This window comes from Drosophila miranda, chromosome 2, assembly GCF_003369915.1.
Source record: "Drosophila miranda strain MSH22 chromosome 2, D.miranda_PacBio2.1, whole genome shotgun sequence".
Lineage (NCBI taxonomy): Eukaryota > Metazoa > Arthropoda > Insecta > Diptera > Drosophilidae > Drosophila > Drosophila miranda.
In genome coordinates this window covers 22,290,694-22,316,064 of record NC_046675.1, presented here as the reverse complement: position 1 = coordinate 22,316,064, position 25,371 = coordinate 22,290,694, and the positions used below count along the sequence as shown (strand labels likewise).

At 41.9% G+C, this 25,371-nt stretch overlaps 1 protein-coding gene across 1 annotated transcript in view; it reads left to right on the top strand.

The window, feature by feature from the left end:
* The first annotated feature begins 1,291 nt into the window (after positions 1 to 1,291).
* LOC108157621 overlaps positions 1,292 to 25,371 on the top strand; it is a 54,201-nt gene continuing 30,121 nt past the window's right edge. Inside the window, exons 1-4 of the mRNA XM_017289757.2 lie at positions 1,292 to 1,533; positions 2,842 to 3,256; positions 20,638 to 21,739; positions 24,546 to 24,928. Of these exons, the coding sequence (XP_017145246.1) occupies positions 21,010 to 21,739; positions 24,546 to 24,928 (1,113 nt within the window). The 5' untranslated portion in view covers positions 1,292 to 1,533; positions 2,842 to 3,256; positions 20,638 to 21,009. The remainder of the gene's footprint in view (positions 1,534 to 2,841; positions 3,257 to 20,637; positions 21,740 to 24,545; positions 24,929 to 25,371) is intronic.

Genomic DNA, 25,371 nt, shown 5'->3' with positions numbered 1-25,371 from the left:
CCCTGTTAAATACTCGTACTTTCATTTGCTGACTATAAACAGCAAGCTCAACCAAGCATCAACATCTTAAGCCCCAGTATAAAGTAAACAAGATAATTGGATAACATACTCCCGACCTGACATCGGAATGTCCTGTCCTGTGATATACATATATCACACTCCCTGCCCATTCTACTGGAGTGTATGCTAAGCTGCTCAAGTAATTAAAATGCTTTCATTATTAATGACTAAATGGGCCAAATACTCGTAAGAGGCATATTTTTAGTCAACGATTTTGACTAGCTGAAATAAATGGCCCAGTCACAAGAGCCAGGATGTTGAGCAGGGACATGAGTAAATATATACATACGCACACATAATTAAATTCCTATTAAATGCAAGGAATCGACAAAGGCACCTCAAAATAAGTGGAATATAATGGCATTCACAGGGCGAACAAAGCCCCGGAAAAGCTCCGACAATGCGAATCAAATTATCAACATAATGGCAGCCCAGCAGCTCAGGAACGCAACCCAAACAAAAACGAAGGAAGACTGCTTTATTGCTTTCTACCTATACATAAATATATATACGTATGTATAGGTATGGCCTGTTCATTCATAAATTGGCTTGTGGCTGGAGGGAGTACGTACTGGTTGGCGCGTGTGCTTAGAAAGCTTTTAGTGGGCTAATTATTGGGGTGTCAGCCACTTATAAGCCATAGAGTGGAGTTTCAAGAAGGTCTTACTACCTAATTACTCAGGAATTAAAGTTGTTGCTAGTAAGACTTAAGCCTAATGCGATTAATCACTTTCTCAAGTCTGTCTTTCATTTTCTTCTCTACTGTAAGCCCTATTGGCCAACCACAAAAGACATTGGCGAGAGGCTCTGAGCCTGAGCTAGCTTAAGGCATTGATATATATTTTTGGGCCCAAAAACTCCATTGAGCGTGACCTTGGCTGTGTCAACAAGAGTCAAAATCGTAAATGCAATCAATTACTTAATAATCCCCTAAGAAAACTTTGCATAAACAAAATTTCAGAGCCAATGTGGAATAACAACAAGAAAAACACTCCAATGGTAGGCCGCCCGGCAATAACAAAAGTCAGCTGTTCTGAGACTCTACCGCTCTCTGAAAGCTCTCGGAAAGGAAGAGCAAAGCTTTCGTTATGACCAAGTGGGGAAGCGGGTCAACGCTGCGTATGCGTTACGTTTCACTTTCGTTGCCCACACAGACGAAGTAATGTTGGCTCTGTCTCCGGCTTCGAAGGCTGCTGCGATTGCGACCCAAACAGACTCGTTTTGATTTCAGTTTCAGTTCCCGTGCAAATCCCGAAGCGTTTGGTTGTGTCTCCGCACAACATCACATCACATCCTACGCTCGGTCGCATCCAGCGATAGTCGCGCGCGTATTTCGACTTTTGTGCTGCCCGGAAAGTAGGCAACACGGTTTGTGCTACTAATGCCCCGGAAAACGTGGGAAATGTGAACTGTAGGCAACGCGAACCAAACTGTGCAAGAACTGTGCCCCCCATGCGCTGCCCCTTTTGTTTGGTGTGTTCTTGCATGTTCTTAAAGCTTTAACATTGCTGCAGCGTAGGATTTTTTATGAATGAACCGCTTAGGCGGCAGGCGGTACTGGAGGCATCGGCTCGACTCTTGGTAATTGTGTACTGCGATCCGAGAGTGTTCTTGTGCTTGTGTGGGGGTACGGTCGGAAAGTCATGGCGTGCCGGGCATATCAATAGCTTCAGTCGGCTAGGATGTGTGTTAATGAGCTTGCCTGAGCTGATGCTGATGCTGCTACTGGTGCTGCGGCGGCTGTTGCTGTCTTTGGCCAATGAAATGCCAACAATGTTGGCCACAATTTGAGAGTAAACTCACTTGATGAGCGTTTGAACAGAGGGAATCATGAATGATGGATAAATATTGAAAGTTCAGAGTCCCATTCCGTACAAGTGTTTTTATGTAATATAATTTTAACAGGATCCCTTTTGGGAATCGACATTTCTATAGATATAAAAGGTAACCTTTCAAAACTTCCAAGAGTAGTTCGAAGTCTCAAGAATGATCTAGGAAAGCATTAGGGGTATAACTTTAAGGGTCGATCTATATTTAATTCGAATAGAGAAGTATCTATATTCCTGACGATTAAAATTAACATTAAATCATATTATTGTGATCCGAAATGATGAATACTTATTCAAGTCAATCGTATTACTGTACGTTTCGTTTCCGACGGTTCTATTACCTATGCCCTTTCTCCAGGGCACACTTTTGTACGATCCAGGAAGTGCTGGGGCTATTGAAAGTTGATCCCTCTTATATCCCACACAAAGCGTAAAAGATTTTAAAATATTTTCTGACGGGTCTCACGTGCCCCGCATTTTTGAGGCAGCTTAGCAGTGAGCCACAAGATTAAGGGACCCTTCCTTTGCCTTTCGTCTAAAAGTAGAACATTTATTTGTAAAATGTCTCCTCTGTCGGTGCTCCTGCTGTGGGGCCGGCCCGGCCCGGCTAATACGTGATCAGATCACACAACAAACCGCAACAACAGGAAGGACATACCTATCCCTGTCCCCCTGTAAATGCCCGTCGCCATGGCTGCTATTAAAGATGACACACGCCAGCCGGCTGACGCCTGCTTACATTACGACGTACTCGTAAGGCATTCCGATTCTGCCATCGCCGTCGCTCTAGCCGTGGCCGCCACCCGCATCACTCATACGCACCGTTTGCCGACGCTCTCCCATTGAACTTAATTGCCGAATATTTGTGAGACGTTTCGGCAATTCTTCCACGAAAATCTCCGCCTCAAAACCATAAAAACCCAAAATCCTAAAAACCGTTTTCATTTTTCAGTGAAATTTTGTGCTAAAGCGCTGAGGCTGAAGGATATATGAGACTCGAAGACGGAGCTTGTCCTGTGTACAATTACCAAAAAGCTTTTGCTGGAAATAACATTTGATACACGACGAAAGTCAAACGGCCGAAGCGTTTTAATTGCCTCCGGCAGAAAGGATTTCCTGCTGCTGTCCGAAAGTGCGTGCGAGTCCAAGTCCGCCTCCTATTTCCTCGAAGTGTGCGTATACGTGTGTTCAAGTGAAGTGTGCGTGTGTCGCAGACAGGCAAAGGACCTCAAACAGGCTAAATCTCCTAGGCCAGACAAGCCTTTTTGACCCGTCGACAGCGATCAAAGCGGCTTACCCCATCAGCAGGCAGTGTGGTGTCTGGACAGAAGCACTCACACACATCAGGACAGCGACAGTGTTGGTGGGTGAGTATGCTTTTTGTAATTGTTACGCATACAACATGTCGCACAGCAGGGATTTGATAGGGTGGCATGGTGGGCGAGAGAATAAAGCAAGTCAGTTAAGCACTTAGCTGGGGAGAGACCGAGACCAAGACCGAGACCTCCTTCCTACTTGAGTTATTTCTGGCATTTAAATAGTAGCAACATAACTCTGTTTGCTCTTCCACTTTGAGCTCATAAATTGCAGGGGATTCTGACACTTCGTTCCCTTTCATCTTCTGCTTGTTAGCCAAATCAACCTGCTTGTTATAACAATGACCATAACCCCTCCAAACAGCAGCAGCATTAGCAGCAGCAGCATCCATCCACTTGAGAAAAGAATGAAATAAAATAAATAAAGCTTAGAGAAGGAACAAAAGCCAGGGACAGCCATGCGACACGCGCAAATTGAAGCGACAAAGTCACACAAAAGTCAGACAGACAAATATTTCAACAAATAACAAATGACAGGCCCTTGGGTACGGCGCTAGTCGATAAACTTCCAAGAATATAAATATAGCCAAACAAACAACAAAGGCCGTCTGACTGGAACTGTAATCATTCGCATGAAAAGGTTAATAGAATACTTTTCGGTTGATGAAATGCCTAGCGATTTGCATGCCACTTGGCAGTTAATATTCAATGAGTATATCTTCTAAGAGAGTTTGAGTTGGGTCAGAGCCATGTGTGAATGCTGTGTTGATTAAGAGTTCTGTAAGGTGCCAATTCGGCATAAATCATTTGTGAATTGCCAAGTTTTATTTGATATTCCCTTTTACTTTTGTGTTTAAGAGATATTTAGAGCGAATTTATTATTTAATAGGCCATTTTTGCTAATCAGTTTGGATAGAATTCGACAACCTTTAGGCAACCTTCAGCCGACATTTCACTCAAAAAGAACCACACCACGAAAGCCCTCAATCTATTACCCTTAAGGATTATCCATTAACCCACTTTCACTTCCTGTAACCGCCAAAGCTGTCGTCATCCTCAAGGCCATCTCTTTAAATTAACCAACTAAATGTCTTCTCCAAATTCATCCTAATTTCGTTTTCAGACTATGGTTTCACTATATTCTCGTTGTAGACAAAGTATGGCAACTTCTTAGCTAGACTTAAGCTTTTTCTCGTGCCACTGCCGCGTGCTGTCGCAAACTTTTCAACTTGTCACATACAGCACATAAATCTACACACCGACACACTGGCACACACTCTCTGAAATTCTCTAGCACATACTATATATATATAGGAGTATCCCTATGTGCATATACAGAGCCTATACCCACGCTGCGATGGGAAAACAAAAAGTTCTTGGCAAGGACACACGCTTGTTTTCTTTGTTGTTCCTGTAATTTTCGGTACTCAAGTTAGAGCGCTTTACGAGAGGCTGTCAAAAGGCCAAGTGAAACATTTGTTTTTCCACTGCCTTTACAACTTCCGGCTTGTGGCTTTAACTACGCTAACAATCTACAAAAATTTTGCATGGCTGCCTCTGCCTTTACCTCTACCTCTACCTCTGCCTCTGTCTGGGTATGCAACAGTATGCCGTGCTTTGACATCTTTTCCACAGAATGTCGAGATGGAGACATAAGACAGTTACATATGCTACGCTTCACTGGTCCCGGGACTCCATCAGGATTCTCTTGAGAAAGAGACGCCCCTGTTGTCTAGCGTAACATCATGTTTGTGTAATCATTAGACACGAGGCTTCTCCTCATCCATCCACACATTAGGACTTACGCAACAGAAATGCACAAATCAATGCCACATTGTGTTCCCCGCATCATTGTTTCGCCATTGTTCTCGTTCTCGCTGCCAGACCAGGGGCTCTGACAAAATGTTAATCAAATCTCTTGTTCCGGGATATAACAGAAAAAGACAAATCCCTTGTGCCGGCGTTGTTGTTCCGCGTTGCAATCTGTTTGTGTGTTAAGTAGATTTATGCCACTCCATTATGCCAATGCCATTCGGCAGGCGGAGTAGAGTCCAATTAAAAGGTGTCCTCTTCAACGATCCGCTAGCAGGGCAGAACCAGAGCCAGCCCCCCTTTAAAAAGGCATCCACTTAGCCAGGCAATAACCAGGCCGAAAGCAGAGAAAACAACCTTTTTTTAATGCCAAGCTTTTGTGGCAAATTAAAAAGGAAAAGGCCAAAGAATGACAATCTGTGATGCTCTTTCTCTAGATATTTGTGGGGTAAATAAGAGAGGAATTTGTCGAATTCCCCGTATTCCCATCAAGATAATCGAATTCCTCTCCCCTATAACTGATCCTCTCTGACATTGCCAAGAACCATCCTCTTCATAAAGTCCGCTGTACCCTTTGCCCTCAACTCTTTTTAAGCCTTACATTTTATGCTTTTACCCCCAGACTAAAGACCCATCCAACGTAAAAGCAAATCCAAATCCCGAATCTGGCAATATGAAAAGAAACTCGTTACTCAGATCAGAAATACCGGCGGAATGCTAATGAAATGATGGGCGTGGCCGCTTTTCTCTCTCGGTCTCTTTCTGTCTGTTGAGGAAAGATGCCCCTCAATTTCAGGTTGGCTGCATTTCATTTGACCTAAGCGGCTTTCCTCCAAAAAATTGTATGTTAATTTTTTACGCTGGATTTTCGTTTTTCTTTTCGGGAAAATTTTCCATAATTATTTCTTTGGGACTTTTAACCTTTCCCTTCTTTATCCCCGGCCTCTTTGCCACTGAGAATTGGCTGAAAAATCGTTTATTAAATTTTTTATAAGCTGGCAAAGCATTTTTTTTCGTTTCCCCCTTAGCATTGAAATTTTATACGGCTCTGGTTTTTTATTTGCTTTAATATTTAAATGTAGGTATTTGTATTTCGGGGCAAACATAAATGGAGCATATCAGGGGGGAAATGGTGGAGGATTAAACATCATCATATAGGATGTTTATTTCACAATTTAATGAATTGGTATTTTATTCAATTTTTTCGCGAAAGCTGTCGGTTGTAGCTGTCACAAGTATTTTTTGTTTTTATTTTTCGTTAATTTATGGCATTTTTTTAATTTTTCCACTGCGATTAATTAAGGCATTTTATTTGAAATTAAAATAATTAATTATATTATTATAAACTAAAACAAAAGAGAGGATAATTTACGAAATATAATTATTTAAAAGTAAAACAAACGCTCAATTATGCAGTGGATTATGGATAATGGTGATTGTTTTCCCTTTTTTTTTTTCATTGTTATTTATGGTCTTTTTTAATGAATTAAATCATTTTTAAAAAAGAGAATGAGTGAATGGGAACTGACACAAAAAGCTGATAGATTTATACAATATTTTTATCTTTGAGGATTGTAAAGCAATCAAAAAGAGTCTCATTGGCACTCCTTGAAACAAACCAATTCGACAGAACTATTATTGATTTATATTTCTTATGTCCCTTTTTTTTCCAAGAGTTCTATCCAATTGTTTGCCTTGCGATTCTCCACAAATATGTTCACTCCTTTTCCATACGAATATTGTTTGCCATTTTGTTGACTCAAATATCCGTTTCATATTCGACACCCGAATGCATCTAATTTTTTGCCCCGCATTGTATTTCCGAGCACATTTGTTTACTCCTCACACAGATACGCACGCACACACACGCACTGAAGCAGTGCTTGCAATCTGCTTTAATGCCATATTAAGGCAAACTGAATGGAATTGAAAACGCAAAAAAAGACACAACACACAGACACATGAAGATAGTGGGGGGCGACACTGCCAAAGGACGAAAGGAGGGCACACATTCAGAGACAGACGGACATGGGGAGAGAGAGACACATGAATAGTTGAGCGTTGGGCGAATGCGTAAACAGTCAACAGAAGAAGATGGCCAAAAGAGTGTACACGGGGTTACAGGGAGGAAGGTGGAAAATTGTGTGTGGAAAATGGGGAAACTGGAACGGAAGCACAACAAAATTTTTTTAAAATAAAATCTCGCTGTAAACAGACAAAAGAAGCAGCACGAAGGGGAGCACAGACGACACCAAAGGCAAGGAGTATCAGCAGGCAAAACAAAAAAGCCAGAAAGCAGCGCCACAATTTAAAGCTGAATCTATGGATACCCTTGACGGTGCATCCTTTCTTTGTCTCCAAGGATAACTAGCATACCCTCTGCTAGAGGTTTAAACAAGCAAACAAATTCGAATAGACTCTTAGTTGGCATTTTGAATGTGTGGAAGGTGCAGAAGGTTGGAAAATGTACATACAGATAGATACACAAGTGCACTGTACAGTAGGTTGCATTTACATCTTCCATTACTTCTTGTCTTTTGAGCATTTATTGCGAGAGCTGAAACTTTTTTGTTGGCACTCATTGTTTTTGGTTTCTCTTACCACCCTGACACTCCCTTATGCTAATTTATCTTGTCAAATATGATTTAATGCCCCACATATAAAGCCCCGCCCTTCTATGGTAAACAATTTGCAAAGTATGAAGCGTCAGGGGGTACTCCCCACCAAAACCAATACAATAATTTATTACGAATTTGCTATGTAAAATGATAAACGGCGTCATTTGTTCTACCTCGTATTGTATTTGCAATTGCGGTTTAATTAGAAAATTTATACATTTGCATGCGAACGTTTGTGGAAACAGAATATCTATCCCAAAACACCCACAAAATTAGGGGTATCTTTAAGATAAAAAGCACATTATTTTGGCTAATTACACAGTCTAATTAGGCGACTAATCAGCCAAACAGAACGCAGACCAGCATGCGATTAACAGTTCTAAAATCATTTGATTGAATATTCCAGTTCGAAATGTGAAAATGCTCGCATGTGTGGTGGAAAACGGGAAATCCATGCCACATGTGTGTGTATGAAATACGATATAATGTGTGCTCTCGTGGTTGTGGTTGAGAGTTGAATGTTCTGCCATAATGAAGGCTAAGTGACGGTGGCGTACACGTAATGCATCGGACAATTGACGAACATTACTGACTTTTTTGTGTTTAATTTATTCTCATTTAAATTTTTCATAATTCTTTGGCCATAATTTACATGAATGCGTATTTAAAAGTTCATGATGTTTGGTTAATACATTCATGATTCGAATTGATTGATTTATACATAGCATGGCCTTGGTGAAGTGATGGAAATTTATTATGTTTCTGACGGAGACTATTCGATAGTAGTTAGTGGTATGTATGTCCTACTGCTCTCCTGACTCCTGGCTGGAGCTCCACCAAATTAAACGGTGTCAACCATTTAGATACTCCATATCCTGCTGATGTGGTTTCGCCTTCCTTTGGCAAGTAATTCCTTTCTCCCAAAAGCAATTACAAGTATTCAGCGAAATTAGGGTCGAAGCCAAGGCACAAATTAATGGACTCCAAGCCGTGATTTATGCAGTCTGGGCAGGTGCCAAGCCCCTTTCCTCCAGACTCCTAATTGCATATATATATAAAGGTATATAGATGGATGTACCGGGCCGCGCCATCAGCCATCTGGTTAGCCCTATCTCTCCTCCCCACCCCACCTCCATTGGTGGTCAGTAATTTGCACGACACGACTTGGGGCGAGACGAAGAGGAAGCCTCTGACGATGTCATTAAATGCGCCTAATTAGCGGATGCCCCCGCAGGATTGTTGGCAGCATCCTGCTGATGATGCTGCTGCTGCTACTGCTGCTGTTGCTGATGTTGCTTCTGCTGCTGTTGCTCTTGGAATAAACACAAATTAACATGGACAAATAAATGCCTTTAATTAAAAACTTTCATAGAATCAAAATTGCACTCCTAAGCGTTAATTCAAATAGAAACCAATATAAGGAAAAGCAGAAGGAACAGGCTAAAGAATAGAAAACTGGCTTGAGGAAAAGGCACGAAGGCAAACAATTTAATTTCACCTAACAGTCAACAGAATATAGAGCCAAACCAGAGGCAACAGCAAAGTCAGAGCCAAAGTCAAAATCAAGCCAAGTTGGGGGCGCCATTTTCCAACAATTACGCAATAAACAACAGTCGGGTAGCAGGACCAAGGAGCAAGGACCAGCCATAGAACCCAGAGAGCAGCCTCATAACAAGAACCAGAAACAGTTTTATAACCAGGACCCCGAAAGAGCCTCAGAACCAGGACCCAGAAACAGCTTCATAGCCAAAACCAGGGACCAGGGACCAGGGACTAGCTTTAAAACCAGGACTACGCAGAGAAGGACTCACCATTCGAACAATGAATGAAAACGTAAATTGTGGAAAAACAGGATGGAAATTCTTTCTGGGTAGAGAAAGGAAGTCTTTAAAAATATCCCAAACGACGGCAGTTCGGCCTTTCTCCCCCCAAAATTTTGCTTTACTTTTCACTTTGTTTGCATTTCTCCTAACTCCCTACCTCCCTTTCCACCCTTTTTTTCGGGGCTGTGCCCAAAATTCATTTCTGCCTGACAAGGGAAGTCCCGAAAAAGGAAGAAAATAAAAGGGTTAAATGTGAAACTTGCCGGGATTTAGAGTGTGTGACACTTGGCCTATGTGTGGACGAGATTCGCTCAAACTGGAAGGAATGGTTTATGTAAGCGAAGTTGAAAGAGATATTTGCCAAATGTGAAGGCAAATACTACTTTAGAAAGTTATTTAATGGCAACTGGATGAGGTCCAAATGAAGCAGGATATGGGTTTTCAAATGGTTTAAAAGTGAAATCAACAAATGGAGGGATACCAAAAACTGGAGGATGCCTTAGAGCCACAACCTGAGAGCTTTGTAGAGGATATACTGCAAGCAGCCTGATCCTTGGGCTCGGTTTTCTTTTCGTGCCATAATTAAGGCTGGCAAGGCCTTGACTGAGTGTTTGTTTGCGGTGCATAATTAAAGTCACGCAAGCGAGTTCAATGAACTCATTAAAATGCTCGGTAAACCACAGAAACACTCACAAAGAAAGAGAGGAAAATACAGCGAGTGAAAGAGAAGGACAAATAAATATTAATGGTGCGTCAGCTTATGACATACATGAAGGAGAGTAGAGTAGATATCATCCTCCTTGAGAAAGAAAGCCATAGCGCCGCCAAAAACTCATAAACTTGTCACACACTTTGTAATCTTAAAATGCGGTCTTTCTCTATGCTCCTCTCTCTCTCTCTCTAGATATATCTGTCCACTCTCTATCTCTCTCTTTGAACCACTCTTCCAGTTGGCTGGCTGCCATGAGGATTGCGTGCTGATTTCCGCCGAAACGAAAAGGAAAAATCTAGTGAAAGAAATTCATTAGGGCCGACAAACGCTTGACGTTGGCTCTCCGCCATGTCCATTCAGATCTAGTATATACGAGTATATAGTGGATCTTCACATAACCATTTATTATCGCCTGCAATTTGTCAATGTCGCACTCAAATTAATTCATTAAAGGACATTCAAAGTGATTATGGTTTCCCCATTTAACCAACCAAAAAGCAAACCTGTCCGTTCGGACTCTGACTCTGACTCGGACTCGGGCACTCGTATGCGAGCTGGACAAATTAAAAGTTCTCACACGGCCACAGGAAAATGTGTGACATTTTCCCTCATTTCCATTTGTGTTGAATGCAAATGTAAATGAGCTAACTGGTCGGCGCTCCAGGTGTCCTAAACATGTCCTGCTACCACCACCACCAACAGGATCAGGAAACAGGACCACACAACAAAAACTTGTGTGCTTAGCGCCTCGTATGCCCCCTTGAAAGTCCCGCCCCGCCCCGCCGCTGTGTTGACAATTTGTTTCAATTTTCGCTGCAGTTACCGGAATTTTTTATGTGCGGGTCTAATGCGCTTAGAAGTGGGCCAAAACAATTACACACACACGCATGTACATATACGAGCGCCCTTTTGGCCCAAACAGTTTTCATTGCATTTGGCGCTAGTTTCTCAGTGTTTTTTTTTGGTTTGTGCCAAAACTTTGTTCAACAAGTTTTACGCATAGTTTGACTGTATTTCAATTAGAAAACGCAATGAGAATACGAACCAGATGTGGTCACAATTGAAGAGAAAGCAAGATATAGAGTAGAACGGAAAAACCACCTAAGGAAAATGCTGCAGTAAGATTTCCTGCAGGCCAAGAAACTGTCAGAACAACATCCAAAATTTGTAAGCTTCTCAAAAATACATAAAATCTGAAACCGGCCAATGGAAAACCTCAACAGCTTGGCCATCATGGGGCCATATATAACCGAAAAGCTGTCCCACGTGTCGTATATGGCCTAATCCGGCCAACATGGCATGGCCCAAAGCCAAGGACACACAGGCACACGCCAGAGAGATGGAGCTAAATGAAATTAGTTGACAGCCAGATTGTCGCAGGACGGAGACGAGTCCTAAAGCAGTTTAGTTCCAGTGAAAGCAGTGAACTCTAGAGCTCTTTGGCCAGAAGAAGGTACCAAAAGTGGTAGACCCAGAAGGCGCTCTTGGCCCAAAAAAGGACCCAGAAGAGTCTGCTGCTCGACTGAAAATTCAATTAACCCAATTGGTGGCCGACCAAAGGATGTCACCTAGCCATATATTAAAAGCCAAGCATTGAGGCTGCGCAGCGCATTAAAATCGGCTTAGAATCAAGGAAGAACCCTGAGAAAAAAGAAAAAAAGGGTTACCACACACACGCACACGCCGATACGTAGACACCTAACCCCTTGAAAACTCATTAAAAGAGTTGCCCCAGCAAATAGCAAAAATGCAATAAAAATCGCCAAAAGCCCAAAAGGAAAATGGGGAAAAACGAATACAAATGGCAGACACACACACAGAGACAGACAGAAACAGATAGAGGGAAAGAAAGACCTAAAGAAAATAGGGAAAGCATTGAGGAAGGAAAAACAAATTTGTTGCGTGCGCATAATTAAATTTTTTCTCAGAGATACGAGTGCGAGGAGGAGAGTTGCGAATGTGAGAATATTTTCTGTGGATTCGAAATGGAACTGCAAAATGTTTATGGTCCGGGGAACAGCCCAAATTTATGCAAAGGCCAAGGGGGCCAGGCAGTGGCAGTGGCAGTGGCATGGGCCGCCTCTCACCGAACAAACAAACAAATTTGGCTGCATAAATTTTCAGGCACTCGACCAACACTTTGCCCACACAGTTGTTGGCCAACTAATGAGTGGGCCAAAAGGAGGAGAGCTCTCCGCCGTCGATGCCTCCCCATATAGTATCTATGGGCGTACAGTTGTGATTGTTGACAAGGGTGGTGTGTGGGTGTGCGGTCTCAGCTGTCAGCTAAGTTGGTTAAGCCATCGAAGATGTTCGACCTAAGCAAGTGGTGAACCGAAGGAGGGCTTAAGCTGAGTGAGAAAGGAAATGGATAAAATAAACATACAAATATAAGGGTTTAAACAGAACTGAAGAGGGTATTAGGCAGAAAGAGGGTCTCGAGGAGGTTGCTCGAAAAAAGTTTTGTTGAATTCGAAGGTGACAACAGATAACTACAACTGAAAGTGGTCTACGAGTACATTATTAATATCCGTCTAAGGGAGATGGTTGCAGAAAATCAACAGTTGAATTGGAGTATGTTTCTAATGAAAAGATGAATGTAGCAGAGAAAAGCCTTAAAGATACACTTATCTAATACACTTAAGAGCCTATAGCTCAGACTATTTACTTGTTTCTTTTCTTGTAGTCCTGTGTAAGATGACACAACCGAAAAAGTATTTCCTTAGTCATTCCACCTCGGCCTGCCATCAAACTCGATTTGTTTCTTTGGTGGGCATCCCCCTGAAAACACTTGCCACCCACAAAGATTCATGTATCTACTTAGCCATACTCGTACACAATTCACTTAATTGGCTAACATTACCCGACAAACAGTCGTAAATCATTTATCATCCTATGTATATGTATCGTATATTGAAATCCATAGATATCAACCTGAGGCAAAAAGGGGGAAAAAAAACAGAAAGGGAAAGGGAAAACCAAACCAAACCAAAGCGCAGGAATAAGGAATCGTTTGGCTCTGACTTTTCCTCCTTTATTACCTTTACACGGTTTAAGTGCCCTGCTCCCAGCCTCTTTATACCGAGCTCTTTTTTTTCCTTTAGAGCTCCACTTAAAGCAAAACCAAGAGGTTGGAGATGAACAAAGAGGGCAAATGAGAGAGAGAGAGAAAGAGAGAGACAGCCAAACGCAAATCAAATAAAATGCGAATAAAATTGTTAGGGAAGCTCCGCCTGCACCTCCTGGAAAAACGAGTAGCGTTTTTGCAATTTTCGTCTATATGCAAATTGCTTTTAGCGTTGATTTGGTTTCAAACTGTAACTGAAACCAAAAAGCCCCTAAAGCGAAATGTTATAAATATTTATATATATGTACAATATATATATAGGTAAGTGTATTTATTCTCTATAGATTATATGAACCCTAGGGCAGGAAAGGAACCCGCACATAGATTTTTGTATAGCTGTTCGTATATATTGAAATGATGATATTATGAGCACATTTCTATGTTATATTTGTAGCTCTGAGCTTTCATTTGTGAACTCTCATATTCCTCTTATATTTTAATGAAGGACTGGATGCTGCAAATGCTGACAAACACGAAAAGTTCTCAACATTTCCATTTACATACATATATATATTTATTTATGTGAGTGTAGGAGGCTTCAAAATTTACATAAATTCGTGCAAATAATGTGATGGAAATTATTGTAGATTTTTGTTGCCATTACAGAGTTTTAGCTTTGCTGGAAAATTAAATTTTTTCCCTTAAAGCGGGCAAAAGGAAATGAATGAAGTCTCAAGAAAAAGAAAGAAACGACCCATCATAAATCCAATTCAAAGGAAATCTGTTTATATACAAAAGTCCACTAATAAATGCAAAATCAAGGACACGACGAACAACTTTTTAATATGACGAAAAGTTTGGCTTGGAGTTTCCATTTCATCAGAAGTTTTCCGCCCTCTTTAAGCAACTACAAATACAGTCCCTTAGAATTTACTATAATCCTGGGAAATCCCCTCGTATGCTTCGGTCTGCCATTGATTTAAGCCAAGGTTAGGCAAAGAAAACCCATTCATGTCAATTGGCATATATGGCAATCAAAAGGCACAAATATCATGGGAAAAGTTTCCTCCTTTGCCTACAATTACGGCACTCCAAGAGGGAAAATTCAGCAACAAAAACACTTCAGAGGAGAAAATTCAGCAACAACAAGACCAAAAGGAAAATTAACTAAGAACTGTTCTGTTCCCTAGAAGAGGAGCCTGAATTGTGGGGCATGGCATGGATTTCCCACATGTAACTAAAAATTTCTGCAGACGCCTTCAAGTTCGTTTGTTGTTGCCGCATGCCCCCCATGCCACTTTGCCACTAATTTTTGCACAAACAACAAACGAGACGGAAAAGACGAAAAAAACAAAACGACAAAAACGCCCCCACAGATAAATACATACGCAACGCGAGCGAGCACGCACAGACATGCACAGACACGCTCAGACAGGCAGGGCCAACAGCTGTAACGGTAATAAACAACAAAGCAGCAAAACCAAAGCGGGAGCAATCCTTCCGCCCCTCTCGCTCTATAATCGCTCTCTCTCTCTCTCTCTCTCGCTCTTTCAAAGTTGCGCAAGAGATTTTTGTCGCCAAAAGTAGGCAAAGAAAAAACAGGAAAGGCAAAAAAGGGAGCCCTAGGGTTCGACGCCTTGGATACCCTGAGATATCTATCCTTTGCATTATATGGTCATTCAACTAATATCAGGATCAAGTACGAGATAGTGATCCGATTTGATTGATTTTCTATAAAACCAATAGCTTTACAAAAACAGTCTTAAGACCTGTATACTCTCTGCCTTCCCAAATATGTGGGCCACATCGTAATACCCTCTTTAAGGAGCATACAAAATAATATAAAGATAAAAACACACACGCAACAACAAGAAGAACAAGAAGTGGGCAAACCCAAGGCACAAGGCAGCGGGTGGATGGGTTGGGGGATGGGGAAAAAGCGCGCGCGAATGTTGAAAAATTTCGCACGACGCTGCAAGCGTTACATGTGTCACACGCCACCCCTCTTTCACACCCGTCTCTTTCTGTTAGACATGAATAACCGCCAGCAGGGCGAAAAGATGAGCTGGGAAGAGAGGGAGGAACGAACAGCACTCGCGTGGCTTATACGGCAACCAAAACAAGACACATGAGTAGCACACGCGAGCTGGGATCGGCATCAGCATCGCATCGCATCGCATCAGTAGCGCAGCAGCAACCCTTTGGGCGGATTTTTATATAAGTTCTGCCTCTGTTGCTGCTGCTATAGCAGCAAGAACAGCCATAACACGGCAGCAACAAGAACAACTACAAGCAGATAAAACATAACCACGGAATGCAATCAGAATGATACTCCTCGTACCACGGACATAACAGCTAAAGGCTGTTGGATTCTGGTAAAGATTTATGCCAGGGAATTTATCAAAATGGTGGAAATTTAAAAGTTTAATCCAAAATGAGAGAAAGAGAACTGGATTGCTCGTCAAAGGAACTGAAAACATTTAGCAGAATAGTAAAACAAGTTTATCTCAAGAAATTCTGCGCCAGATCTCTTCCTAAATAAACATCAAAACTGAGATGAAAATGTTTTCATTCCATTACCACCAAATGCCACCAAAATAATACCAAGAATTAAGCCAGTGGAATGGTTTTGGGGTTTGTCAAAGAATCCCTGAAATTAAAATCATGTGGGAGATTAAAGAGAACTCTCCAAAGAGTGTCAAAAGAGCCAGCCAAATGGGGCTATATTTAAAGGCAATTAACACTAAAGAATACTCTGCGTATATCTTATTATTTTTGCGAATGAAAATGTTTGCATGTTTTTATTTCATTACCAGAGAATTCCCTCAAAATGTTACCAAGAATAAAACATTTAATGGTTAACATGTGTGTTTATGATATGTGGCAAAGGATTACAAAAACTGAAGAACCTTGGAGACACCTTTTAACAAACTGATGATAGAATAATGATTTATCTTTACATTGGGTTCGGTTAAATTTCCACCAAGTTAACATGTCTATTTTCAAATGACTCAAATCTAGCTTCAAAAGCAAACAAGAGCGAGTTGAAAATGTTTTCTTTTCATTATCTTTAGGCTCGAGCCCATAAAGATATACAGACCTTAAGGCAAAACCCAATACAAGCCAAAACCAACCTTCAGCCAAAATCCGTCGGCATCCCCATCCAACCAAAACTCCGCCAAAATTCCACCCAAAACCGCATCCAAAAACGCGAGACAGTCAGGAAGCCCTTACCTCAAACACGACCGCAATCAACGGGGAAAATGTTGCCGCCAGCACAGCCGACAGATTGGTTAGCCGCATTTAACGCGACAAAGTTTTTCGGGCAGCCCCACAATTTAAATTGAAATTAGTGAATGGGCAAACAAATAATCCCTGAGAAACTAAATTCTGGCAGTCATTGAGAGGCAAAGAACGAAGATTAGCAAGAAAAGAAATGAAAGCCTTGGGGCCAGGATTAGACAGCCGTAAGATAAAAACACTCAACACAAAAGAAACCCAAGAGGGCAGATCGGGCGTGGGGGGTGACTACATATGTATGCAACCAGGACAACCACATAATTGAGTTATTACACTCACTGACAACACGGCCCAGGGCGCATATAAATTTATCCCCCGAACAACAAAATAAACTAACAGAAAAATGAGGAAACCAGAGAACCAAAAAAAAAGAAGCAGTGAGGAACGCCGAAGAGAGAGGCAATGCATGACAATTTATGGATTCTTGGAAGGGCAGATCAAGTCGCCATATCCATGCGCTACAGCAACAAAAAGAATGTGAAATGGATAAGGAAGAAACAAGACAGTTTAATCTGTTTGGGGAGAGCGACTGCTACGAATATGCAAAAGGGCGAAAACAAATTTCTTGTATACAAGGGAGAGCTTTATGGTGCCACCTTGAGGCACTTTAAAGATCTTTGTCGCACGACATGTGCGTGTGTGTTTGTGTGTGTAGGGTCAACAACAGCCGTTCATAACCGAAAGCATATGATAAATAAAGCCGAAGCACTGACAAGCAGACACGCAGACACCTAACAGACCCTTGATAAATGTGGCTAAGGGTTTGTTTGTATGTCCTAAGTGCCAGCCATCCTACCACTCTCTCTCTCTCTCTCTCTCTCTAGAGAAACCATATCCACTCCTCCATTGTTAGTTTGGTGAAGATGTCAACGCTGATGCTGGTGCTGGTGCTGGTGCTGGTTCTGCTGCTGCTGTTTGAACGCAGACCAGACCCGGCCCTGACTCGACCTCAAGCCGTGGCATGGCCCGTCAATGCATATGTATGCGTATTAAAGATGCTTCAAATACACACACGCTCGCACACTCACTCACACTAACTGCCGCTTGTGCTGTGTCAATATGTATGTAAATAAGCGGGAAAACAAGTGGTTATACATTTACAAGGATGATGAAGGCAGGCGGCATTGCGTATACGCACCATCGACGCCAAAAGCCGTCAACCAAGAATAAAGATAGAAGCATATAGAAGGCCGAATCCTGGGATACCCTGCATAATGAAGCCAGGATTAATAACTATTGGATATGGGCAAGCCGATTTTCATAGATTCCACAGAAATAAATATCCGCTCAATGCTGATCAGTGGGAAAAATTCCATATAGGATAGAGAGTTCTACCTTTTCTGCATCACAAACATTACAAACAAATAATAATAACCTTCCCTACAGAGTAAAATATAGCCATAACTTCCCTATCTCTATGCTTGTGTATACCTTAATAATACCCTTAAGAAAGGACGAGCCGGGCTAAAACTCAATAACAAAATGAAAATAGGCAACATTTCTCAGAGACACAGAAACAGAGAAACAGAGAGAAAATGAATGGAAGAAGGAAAATAAAATAGAATAAACACGAAGCGTAAGATGAGAGATGAGAGGAGAGTGCCAAGAACTGATGAGTCGTGCAAAAGAGAAAAATGTCACAGCACCCAAGATCTATCAGCCACAATACGAAACAAAGCTTTCTTCCAGCGAAGCTACCAGCGTTTTCCCAGCAAGCATTGCTCCACTCACATTTTTATGGCTCGCATCCTTGAAAGTTTTTAATATGTTTATTTATATAAACGCTGGAGCACTGCTACCACCGTTGGCTCGTCAATGTTGTTTATCACAGCAATGGTTGTTATACAACCCCTCCTGCCCCTACCCCTACCCCTAAGCAGTCCTTACGCAGTGTACTACCGTTCTCAAACCACCCCCTAGCCGCTGGTAACCCAGTGCTGTCCACTACAATTTTGCTGCTTTATTACGCTGCTCATAGAATGCCATAAAATTAAAAGCAATTTTGTCGTTGCTTTAACTTTCGTTCGTTAGGGTAAAAAGGTTTTTCATTCTGCTTCGGATTGCATTTACAGTCGAGACACAATGGAAAGGTATAAGAGGTTGAAAGGTCAAGTTGTTGGGAATTTTTCTTTGTTTTGAGGATGGTTTGAGAGCACCTTTTCTATTGGCAATTTGTGTCGAAATAAATTTAATTGAATCTCCTTTAAATAGTTGAATGTAGCTAGCCTTTTTTGGGTGGAAAATAAGACTCATACTCCTCTTAGGAATTGCTGCATTTAAAACCAAAGAACTTTTAAGGTACTCTGTTAAAAGTTACCAAAACTATAATCGAATAAAGGCACAAGTGTGTTGTAAACATTTTAAAATGCTCAGAACTATTTATATTAATTAGAAATTTAATCAAACTTAATTTGGGCACTTAATTCCCCCACAAATGTTCCATATTTCGGCCCCAAAAGTTGGCTTTATTAGAGAGCCCACCCATTTTCATTTAGTCCAGCATTTAGATAGGTCCCCAGTCTGCTCCTTCAGCTTCAGCACAATCCATCATTAATAAAAAGCTGTTGGGAGGCCGACATGCGTGTGTGTCTGGGCCCGAGCCGTGGCCCCATTTTAACCTTCACACTTTTGACAATTGCCCTCTGGCAGCCATATCTTGGGGCATTGTCATTGTATGGCAATTTGCGTTACCACCGACAACTGGAAATCTTTTTTTTTTGGTGGGGGCGGCAGAATTATTTATTTTAGCCCATTGACAACAAAACAGGAGCATCAATCATTTCCGGGCAATCGGATGACAATGCCCCAGAGGGCCTAAGGCAAAAGGCACAAGGCTGTTGTATGCCACAATATTTTTTAATATCTAAATGAAAGTTTAGACTGTCATGTTGATGAATTGAAATATTGCCGCACGAATGCGTTACGCAGGTAATCAAGCATAAGAATTGGCAGGGATTCAGGCGAGAGAGCTCCCCCTCCCGGCATCCAGGAATAGAAGAGAGAGAATGAACTTTACACTTTAAACGGATTTCAAGTGGGTGAGAGTGTGGGTGATTGGGTAGGCTAGGGGGTCCTTTTCCTCAATTGGGTGGCTGCCTACTCCTCATTTAGCTTTGAGTGGCAAAAGGGACAATAAAGCCCAAAAAGAGTTGTGCCTGGTCTAGGTCCAATCCCTCAATGAACTCAATGTTATTTTGAGGCCCAAAAAAACTCAATGAAATTCTAGGAGCAATCGCTCAATGAAATTCTAGATGTGGAAGACGATATGTAAACCTACAAAATATTTATTTAGGCACAATCAATTTTATGGCAATACGGTTTTTATGGCCCAGAGACAGGCCTAAAAAAGAATTTGCGACCTGAATTATGCAGAGCTTGGCTCTCTGTTTCTCCCTCTCTTTCAGGATATTCACATATATGTATACATATATACATCGAATTTAAAGGCTGTGTGGGTGTGTGGAGGTGCTGTATGCTTGTGTGTGGGTGAATGCTTAAGCGTGCATGAAAATGCTGCCAACAGTAGAAACATCAACGGAAGCGCGTGCGTGACAGACTGTGTGAGTGTCTGGCCCCTGCATATACATATGTATATGTGTGTGTGTCTATATCCGTATCCTGCCTGGCTGTACAGCGTATGGATGTTCGTGTGCCAGCGGAACTTTTAAACTAATTTGAAATTTTAATTTAATTAATTTGTGTGCGCATTTTTTAATAAATGTGTGTGTGTGCGGAGGAGATGGCAGAGTCCTTGAACCCGGATATAGATGATGGTGATAAAGAACTCTCAATAAATCAAGGCATCAGGTGCGTGCCTGGGAAATTATGTGGAGCAAATGTGCCGTTGTCATCAAACAAATTGGAAATTGGGGGACATAAAAATGGTATAAAGGAAAATGATTAAGGGTAGAGGAAGTCATCAGAATGATGGGTAGATTACGAGTTGCTTATTGTCAGTTCTCCTGAAATACTCTACCCCTATACTCTTGCAATCTGCTCCTGAATACTGCTATTCTTACTTGCAAACAACAATTGAGATCTTTTCAACTGAAAACTTTTAATGAGAAATGCAATTTTTCCCCCGTCTTTTACATTTTCAGACAGCCTGCAATTTGCCAGCAAATAGAAACACAATTATGGGAAATTCGAATCAAACTACGTCAACGTTCATTAACAACAAAAATACAGGAAACGCAAACAGGCAGAACAGCAACTACAAAAAAATGTAAAGGGCCCTGAGAGTGGACTTTAAAGAAGGGGCCCGCTCAGCTTTTGATTGGAAGTGGAAGTGGGCTTAAAAGTAGAAGGCAACAGGCACCAGAAAACCAAGAATCTCAATTGCAACGACTATTCAGGGGACAAAGGCCGCATTCAACAACAACAGCAACAGTAAACAACCTTCAACAACCAAAAAGACCTTCAACAACAAGAAGAACGAACCGCCAGAAACCACAGAAAAATACGCAACATAAATGAAGTTAACAATCTGTCAAATTGCTAAATTATTTCTGCTGTTGACAGCCTTCTTCTTTCTCAATTCCCCCCATAGTGTTGCCTCTTTAGCCATCAGCTCCTCCTCGACCACCACCACTACCAGCTCCTCCATCAGTTCCTCCTCCCCCTCATCTTATGCCACTTCCAGTTTTATATCTCAGCCAGACAACGTTTCGGTGTCCTCATTGGGTGTCCTTGTCCTGCAAACGGCCAAGAAAGCAAGTGAATCTGGTGCAGCATCAACAGCTGTGGCTACGTGGACTTCCGCAACGACAACAGCCGCAGCAGCACCAACAGAGACAGCAACAACACTTAGTAGCAATTCAATTTGGAAACCAGCAACAGCCAGAGAAGCGACATCATCCACAAGAAACCCACGTAATGCGCGTGAAGCTGAACGTCAGAGACGTCAAAATCAACAGGACACAGAGCGACAGCCACATCCAGACGAGGGCCAAGAAGAGCAGCAGCAACATTATCAGCAACAGCAGCCAAAGGTGCAACAACTGCAACACAAGAAGGAACAACGTCAAAAAAGACAGCACAAGCAACAGCAAAAACCAAATCCCAAGGCCCAACGGGTGGGCGTTTTAATACCCCCATCATTGCACACTGATATGATGCATGTGCAACAGGGCTTCCACAATTTTCTCGACTTTTTCCAACTGCACTTTTCTAATGTCAGCGTCGATTTTCTACGTGATGTGGGTGAGTACACAGAACAAAAAAAAAACAACCGAAAACCCAACAAAAACCCGACCTAGAACCGACATCATCAGGCAGCATCAAAAGCCTGTGTCTGGTACACATTTTGTTGGCTGTAAACCCCTGATGGAAATCCCTGCCAACATGCATTTACACATCGTGTTTTATCGATGATTTGTGTTTGTGCTCAAGTTTCCCTTCTAGCCGCAAAAAAGTGATGGCCCACAGCATGGTTGAGGGTTTCTGGGCCGTTTATGAAGATGAATTGGCAGCTTGTTTGCTTGGGGCTAATGTTTGGGCAAGGCAACAGAGTGGAAGCCATCAGAAAACTTTTCTAATTGAGTGGGAATATACAAATCAAGCGATAGAAATTAAAGATGAAGTTATCTGATGGCCAGCAAAGATGCAAGAAAGACGATTACACTAACCAGAACATTATAAGAATATTAAAGGAATGATTCAAAAAAGATGATAGTTGAAATTCACAGCATCTTTGGGGGGAAAGCCTTTCTGTTAGCCTCAGCCTTCTGCAAACTCAATTTGCATGCATTATGGCTGCCTTCCCTTTCCGCTTTTCGCGCTTTTTCTTCTGCCCTTGGGTTTCTGCCTGTATAAATATTCCACGCTTTTTCCCCCATCAATTTAAACTAATTTAAGCACGTCCTTTCTTTGAGCTGCCGGACTGCTCAATAGTCTTGACTTTTTTATAGTTTCCAGGGCTTCTACTTACAACTTTAATTATAGTTCCTCCAATTAGGAAGCAAAAGGGGAAACTTTCCAGCCTTCCTTCCACCTCCTTACGCCTTCAATTCGTATCATAAATATTTTCGTAGCCTGCCTGTGACAACTCACAATTTCCGCACTCGAAGTTTGTTCTGAACTGTCGCTATGGCTGTGGCTGTGGCTGTGGCTGACTTACTATTTTATTAAAGCCAGGCAAAAGAAATCCTTGGCTTTGAGGGCCCCCCCAACCATTCACAGCTCAAGTGTTTTATGATAGTTTTTCACTCCTGCTCGAAGGGAGAAGCAGAGGCCAATGGCTAAGTAAGAACCAAGAATACTTGTCAGTCGAGAGGAAGAGAAAAAAGAATTGAAAGAAAATTTAAAAGGGGAGATTTTTTTAGAAGATTAGCAGCTGTCGTTGCTTGGATATCAATTACGAGAATAATTGCACAACATGGCGTATGGGCAATTCAATTGTAAATGGACTTGGGTGAGCAGCATCCAAGTCCAATCAATCCTCGGCCATTGTACGGTCTCTTACAAAACATATATTATCCAACTATTTCCCAGAACCAGACCCGGACCTCGAATCGGGTATCCTTTTAATTTCATCCTGAGGTAGGCAAAAGCGATACAATTTATAGATTTTTTTCCTGCCAGCTTTTGTGCACTTGCCAACCATAGGGTCTTCTCTCTGCCCCATAAATTGTCACCGGCAGAGGGAATCAGAGGCGAAAGGGAAGCCATATGCAACTAGATTCAATTTCAATATTTTGCAAAACATAAAAACCAGCAACAACCAGCAACAACGAGCCATATGTACATTAAGGAAAATGGAATTTATTTGTCGCATCGCATGGGATGGTTTGGTTTGCAAATTGAATTTCCCTGTCAGCTCTCTGGAACTTAAATCAATTTAGATGTACTGCATTCGTTAGAAAGTTTTATCTTTTATTTATGACACCTCAGAGGACAGGAGGGCAGCACCTTGCATTGAAATTAAAGATATCAAATTTAAACTTTCCGCCACGCACAGAAATTGTTGCAATTGACAGAAACTTTGGCGCCAAAAGTTTGCCATGTGTAGAGGATACTCGCGCACACCCGTGTTTACTTTCAAAACTAACTGAAAAAGAACTGAAAACTAAGGACAGTGAAATGAAAACTGAGAGCCAAGAAAGCCAAATGAAAGAATAAAACAAATAGCCAGACAGGGGGGACGGCACAGTCAAGGCAACTTTCTAAGACAGTCAGCGCCCATCTCCAGACCCCGACAAAGTCTCGCAAGTTAAAAGAGGGTATTTTTGCTGACTGAAATAAACTCTGCGCTTATCGCGATCTATGGCCAAATTCATTTAAAGAGCTAATCATCAGGGCAAACCTAATTTCGGGTATAAATATTCAGGGAACATAAGCTGAAACTTTGGCATTTTGCACGCAAAAGTTTTTAATTTATCACGAACATTATTTACCAGCGAAAGTTGTTAAGCTTTCGGGATTAGCACAGTATTTTATGTATTTAAGATTACAGATAGTTATATATAGTTTTCATGGCATACTTTTACTAGCTGTGGAATTATATATGGAGTATAATGCACCGACAATTGCCAGTGGCCTAGTGGCTATTGCTGTTGCTGTGAAGTGTTGATCCCGTTTCCACTTGAAGCACATCAAGAACATAGCCTAGAGAGCTGGGCATTCATAATTCTGGCCACTTGTCGGGTGCTTGGCCAGTTACTTGGACTGCCAGACGTTAGTCCCCCGTTAGCAGGCAATGCCCGTAGAACCTCAAAGAAGAGGGGCACTTGAGGAGCAACAATTTTTGCTGCTGTTGCTGTGGCAGACATATTCTCCACTGAGGGCATGGCTGTTGCCTTCATCAGCAGTAACAGTTACTACACCGCTTAAGCACACACATACACACAGAGACACACTGCGTTCTTGGCTTAAATATGCACAAGTTTTTTTATATGCCACATAAAATGTTTCTCTTTCTTTTTCGGTCTGCCCTCCACTCTGCCACCATGCCACCATGCCACCATGCCACACTCTGCACTCCAATGATGACGACGATGCCAACGCACAGATTTAAGTGGCTTCATTAAATTACTGGAGCTACCGAAATACACCAGCGTTGTAAAGACTTTAAATGCGGCCATTAATGCAGACACCGACGTGGACCTGAACCTGAACCTGATCCTGAACCAAAATGGAAACAGTGGGAATAGCTCTGCGAATGTGGACATTGACCCAGCCAAAAGGCAGCTGCCACGTCAGCAGCATCAGGAGGAGCCACAGGGGCAGCAGCATCAGCAGGAGGCTAAAGTGAATCAGTCGTCAGCAGGAGACTGGAATGAGAGGAATCATTGGAACGATGCCCGCAGCTTGGGTCACTGTCATCAGCTGGCCGAACAACTGGCACACGATTATAATAAGACCGTCGTCCTGTGGCCCTGTCCGCGAATGAAAGTGAGTATGTCCCTTTCTTTAAGACCTCCCTCCGTTTTTCGTGTGTGGCAGAAAGAAGCAATGCAGGTGGTACGGCAATCATTAAAAGGAGATGTGTATGGAGCAATTGATTGAAAAAGGTTTTCAAAGGGCATACGAATTTAAGAAGGGATTGAAACGGTTCAAACGAAATATCAGGGAATCTGGGAGAACAGACAAATCTAAGATAATATCAGAATATCAGAAATATATCTTTGAATTCAATAAAGACTTGCCCGAAAGGTTCATTAATCCCCTGATGAATCATTCGTGGCCAGTTCTCGACCACCTCGTTGCTCTTTTCAAGTCAACTTCAAATACCACAAATCCATGTGGCATTCCCGTCGCTAAAGCCAAACATTTGCTGCCTTACATAATTAGTTGTAAAAATATTTGCGGTCTAATGCGAATGTGTACATATTTAT